A 5,333-nucleotide genomic window follows, 5' to 3' on the forward strand; every position below is an offset into this window, starting at 1 on the left:
TATATATATTGACAAATTTGTAATATATTTAAATCTATACGAAAGGAAAGGAGCAATTCTGATTGAATTGTTATCGTACGCAGATATGTATACTTTATTACATATCATATATATTATTTTATATATTTTTGGATACGTATATATAATATTATATATGATAAATATAATATATGACGCAACGAATCTAAGGCAAGGATTTATCGACACTTCGCCGAAAGAGGATCTTGGAAAAGAGCTACGATCGACGATTCCATTCTGGTAATACGATCGAGTTACGAAAAACGAGCTGGTCCCGATCTCTTGACATCTCAATTTTCGGAGGTACGCGTAGAAGACCAATAAGAATGCAAGAGAGGAAAAACGTTTTCTTATAAAAATTTATAAGTAAATACATTTACGGATAGTCGTCCTGGCTAAGAAACGATGCAAATCCTTTGAAACGGGTAATGGATAATAATATTAATTTGCCTATTTTATACTTCTTCTTATCTATGGTTTTTCTATTTTTCGAAGGAAATCGATCTTACGCGAGTCGGCTTAGAATCAAAGCAACTTTCGAATTATTCGCGTCAAATGCGAAATGAAATAGGAGTTTAATCACTGTTTTCGCGCGCTTAGAAAACTTTGGAAAACTCGATTTCTACCGTCCGTCAGACTACGACTGTCCTTCCTCTTCCTTCTCTCTATCTCTCTCTATCTTTTTCTCTCTTAGGAAACGAGATTAAATCGTGATGGCACGCGGGAGACTTTAAACCATCCGCTGTTTCTTGGAATCACGAATATCTCCCGATAAATCTTCCTGAATAAGAAACTCTATATTTATTTTTTTTTCCTTTTTTTTTTTTTACCAACAGCCCAAACGAAACGCTGGAATAATAATGGAAATAATTTCAAAATGTTTCCAACTGTTCCACGTGATGAAATTGGAACATCTTTATTACATTTCCTTTAACGTATGTACATAATTTATGAACAATTGCTAACTTAAAATAACAATTTAAAAGATGAAATTTAATCATTGCAATAAAAATGATGAGAGAACATTGCTCAAGAAATATTTACCCTTAGTATAATTTTCAACATAATATTATTATTAATAATAATAATAATAATACGAAATTAATTTTCATCGTGTAAAATTTCTAGGTAGGAATATATATATATATATATATATATACAATATATATATATCCTCCTATGGAGATCGCGGTTTTTCCGAAGTTTCCACGAAAGTTTTCGCCTAACACGTTAAAGTTCACGGAGAAGAATGAACGTCTAACGCCCGAGGGAAAATTTTGCGAAGGATGAAGAGTACGTTGACCGGTAGCCGTTATCGTTATTATACTTGGTCGTACGTCATTAGCAAACTTCTATTGGAAACTGTTTTTGCGATCGCGTTTTCTCTGGTAGTTCACTTTTAGGAAAGATCACGTACGATCTCTCAACTTTAAAAGAAACCTATATATATATATACGGTTAAAGGTCTTCCTGATGACTTCGAAAAGAGAAATAGTAGAAACACATAAAAGGAAGATCAAGAAGAAGAAAAATAATCAAAAGAAGAAGAAGAAGAAGAAGAAGAAGAAATAACATTCATAATGCTTCAACGTCGTCTATATCTATTCCTCCTCTCATTCTATCGCAATTTCATGAAAAACTAGATTCCTTCCTTCCTTCCTTCCTTCCTTCCTTCCTTCCTTCCTTCCTCCTTCCCACCCTCTCCGAGAGAGATTAAGAAAAAAGTTTCAACCGGTTGGTAGGGAAATTTGTAGGCAAAAATCTCGCGATAACTTGGTTAAATTTGAAGGAAAGAGATAGAGATAGGAAAAGGGAAGGGAAGAGAACGGAAGGGAACGGAAGGGAAGAGAAGAGAAGGGTAGGGAAGAAGTCTGGCTTTAGCACAGTGCGTTCGAAATCGATGACCGAGCGAGAGAAGGAAAGAGAGAAAATGGGCGAGAGAGAAAGAGAGAGAGAGAGAGTAAGCGTTGCAACGGCCTATCCCTCGCATTTTATCGAACTACCCACGGTATGTCGCACGTAAAGCTCTCTCACGAAGCGACACGAAAACGAGAGAGTCGGGAAATAGGCACGTTGAAAGCGTGCGAGAAGGATGCAACGAGTCTAGCCAACACGACGACGCACCCAACAGCAGTAGACGACGCGACGCACACGAGCACGCACACGAGCACGCGCGCGCCAGCTTTTCACCGTCTATGTAACCACCCCAACCCCCTCCTACCTATTATCCACCAACCCACACGCATCCCGAACGTCTCGCGAACGATATTCTTTAAGTGGAAGAAAATAATATCGTCAAAAGTAAAGTGTAATTTGTTTCTCACACGATTATGCGAAATAAATAAATCAAAAAATAAATTCTGATCTCGTGAAAATTCAATGAAAACTCACCTCTCGTGTTGCGATTGCCGACTGGTCGATGATTCGCCGTTGGTGGACGAAGAAGACGATAAGAAGAAGAAGAAGAAGACACGATGATGATGATGATGATAATGATGAAGACGTCTCGGATGTGACAACGACGACGACGTTATCTCGGTGCAAACTTTAAAAGCTGAATATTCTCGTCGTGCGTGAATCTCTTTGTTTATATTATTTGCTCTTTTTATTCTTTTCTATTTTTCTTTTTTTTTTTTTCTTTTTTTAATTACTTTGCTATTTTCTTTTTTATTCAGTCTTTCTTACGAGACGCGCTCGACTACCTCCCCCTCTCTCTCTCTCTCTCTTTCTCTCTTTCTCTCTTTCTCTCTGTTTCTCTTTCTCTTTCTCTCTCTTTCTCTCTCTCTCCGTCACCGGTAATATTTTTCTTCGGCGATTATATTTTTCTCTCTCTCGCACGTGCGCGCGCGCGCGCGAACTTTCCCAAGAGAATGGAAAGACGTAAAGTTAAGAAATAGACACAAGAAGAACGAGAATAGAAGAATAAGAAGAGAAAAGAGAGAGAGAGAGAGAGAGAACAGAGATAAGAGAGAAAAGAGAAGAGAGAGAGAGAGAGAGTGAGAGTGAGAGAGAGAGAAAAGAGAGTTATAGAGAAAGATTAAGAGAAATAAGAAAGAGAAAGAGAGAAGATAGAAAGTAAGAAAGAAAGGTAGAAAGAAAGAAAGAAAGACAGATAGATAGAAAGAAAGAAAGATAGAGAGAGAGAAATTCGTAAGAACAAGTCGTCGGTCGCGTGCGGCGGTTCGCGGGTGGTGGTCTCTTTCTATCTCGCGTATATTATTCGTCTAGAGATGCGTACGTGTCTGTATCTGTATCTGATGTGTATTTGTGTGTATGAGTATGCGTGTAGTGCTTCAATCGTTTGTATTTTTCACCCTTTCTCTCTCTCTCTCTCTCTCTGTGACGTGACGTGACGTGGTGTGGTGTGGTATGGTGTCGTTTGTATCTCTCCCTTCGCGCGAATAATAATCTTCGTAAGAGAATAACCCGATCGATCTCTCGCCTATGAGTTTAATCTCGCGCGAAACTAATTGGTTATCTTGTCCGATTATAAAAAATACGATAAGAGTTTATAATACTGTTTCTCTCTTTCTCTTTCGGTATCGTAAGGGATACCCTGCGTACCAGAGATCGAAGTCTCGTGGCTAACGGTCGTGGACTGAGTGAACCCGAGTTCAGACTGAGCGGCGGAGTTGCCGTGCCGGCGACAATGGCGCCACGCAGCGGGGGGTGAACGAGTCAAGCGCCATCGATCCATCGAACGTGGTATGAGGGGGTTGCTTTTCTACGCAACCCTGACGCTGCTCTCTACCTTCTCTCTATACACAAAACTAGACGTGCTGGGAATGGGACTCCGGGAGTGGGGGGAGGGATTGGGGGTGGGAAGGGGGTTGAGAGGGACAGAGAGAAAAAGCTCCCTAACATCGGATCTAACGGAGACAACGAATACGGAAGACACAGGAAAGGGAAAGAGAAAGAGGGCTGGTGGTGGGGGTGGCTTTGCTGCTCCGCTTCCACTGCCAACGGAACGTCGCCGCCGGTCCATCCACGGGGTAAGGGGTGAAGGGGTGCGAAACCTCCTCTGCCCGAGACCAGCGACGTCGAGTCGGATGAGGGCGGGGCGTTCTTTCCTCTTCCTCTTCCTCCCCCCCTAATCCCCCTCCTCGTTTCTTTCTCTTTCCAATTCTCTCTCTCTATCTCTATCTCTTTTCCTCCCTCACCTTCCTCCCTCTTTCGTATGTACCCCCTTTTGCGCGTGCATACATTCGTCACTTGACGTACGCGCGCCAATGTGTCTCTATATATCTCTCTCTCTCTTTCTTTTCCCCCTACTCAACTTTCTTTTTCTTTTTTCTTTTTTTTCTTTTCTTCTTTTGCTCCCTCCGACCCTTTTACCTAATTTTAAACGATACCCGTTCATCGGTGACCCGTTTCTCCATGCATTTAACTCCACCGTGGTGGAATCGTTTGGTTTAGAAATTCGAACGAGCGAAAAGAGACGTGCCGAAATTCAGATGAGCTTACTTTTCTCTCTCTCTCTCTCTCTCTCTCTTTTGGTTTATTTTCTTTTTCAATCAAACGATCGAGCAAACTTTCGATATCGAATAACTGACCATGTATAATATAAAGAAAAAGAAAATTTGTTCATATAACTATGGAAATAAAAGGTAAGTGAAAATAATCCGAAGAGGAGAGAAAAAAAGAAAAAAGAGAAAAAAAAAAAGAAGGAACGCGGTGACGGCTCGCTAAATCTATCGAAACGACGATGGCTTTTCTCAGTCAGGAATTTCTCTCGAGATGCGAAATTTGTTTTAAAGGGCAGCTAACATTCGTTGACGTAAACTTATGCACGAACGGGAAAAACGCTTTTTGCGATTTCTGTTAGGTTTCTAATAGAAGAAAAGGGAGAGAAAGAAAAAAGAAGTAGAAGAAGAAGAAGAAGAAGGTAAAAAATATATGGGTCAGGACGTTAACGAGGTTTTGATAGCACTGGCGTTGTGCGCGCCTACGAAGAAGAACGAAGACGATTGGCTTTAATGGATTTCGGTTCGCTTTCGTCTTCAAAGAACGAACGATATCTCATCTTTTCCCGAAATACTCTATCAAGTCACCCCTCTCCTTCCTTTATCTTCGGGAAGACCCAATTACTACAAAAGAGAAAATGGGAAACAACGGGGAAACTAATTTTCGTATTCTAAGAAATGTTAAAGTTATGCAACGATCAAAACAAGAACAAACGTTTAAATCGATCTAACAAAGTGATATAAACAATCGCAACGATATTAAAATCAAAATTGTATTAAACGAGTATAAAGCTTTTATTAAGTAACCTAACAGAAGATTCTAATCGGTGCATATATCGTAATGTTGTATTG

At 40.1% G+C, this 5,333-nt stretch overlaps 1 protein-coding gene across 3 annotated transcripts in view; it reads right to left on the reverse strand.

The window, feature by feature from the left end:
* Nucleotides 1-3,734, reverse strand: part of LOC106784076 (complexin) — a 231,614-nt gene extending 227,880 nt beyond the window's left edge. Inside the window, exons 1-2 of one of the 3 annotated variants that reach the window (XM_014743193.1) lie at nt 3,583-3,682; nt 2,410-2,572 (exon numbers count right to left, since the gene is read on the reverse strand). Coding sequence is in view for 1 of the 3 variants with exons in the window: in XM_014743196.1 (XP_014598682.1) it covers nt 2,410-2,572; nt 3,583-3,715 (296 nt within the window). In the remaining 2 variants the exon portion in view is untranslated. Of the gene's footprint in view, nt 1-2,409; nt 2,642-3,582 lie in introns of those variants that run through there. The other 2 variants (XM_014743196.1, XM_014743194.1) reach the window with 2 other exon arrangements.
* Between the last annotated feature and the right edge of the window lie 1,599 nt (nt 3,735-5,333).

This window comes from Polistes canadensis, unplaced genomic scaffold (assembly GCF_001313835.1).
Source record: "Polistes canadensis isolate GaletaPanama2010 unplaced genomic scaffold, ASM131383v1 scaffold_30, whole genome shotgun sequence".
In the NCBI taxonomy this organism is placed as follows: Eukaryota; Metazoa; Arthropoda; class Insecta; order Hymenoptera; family Vespidae; genus Polistes; species Polistes canadensis.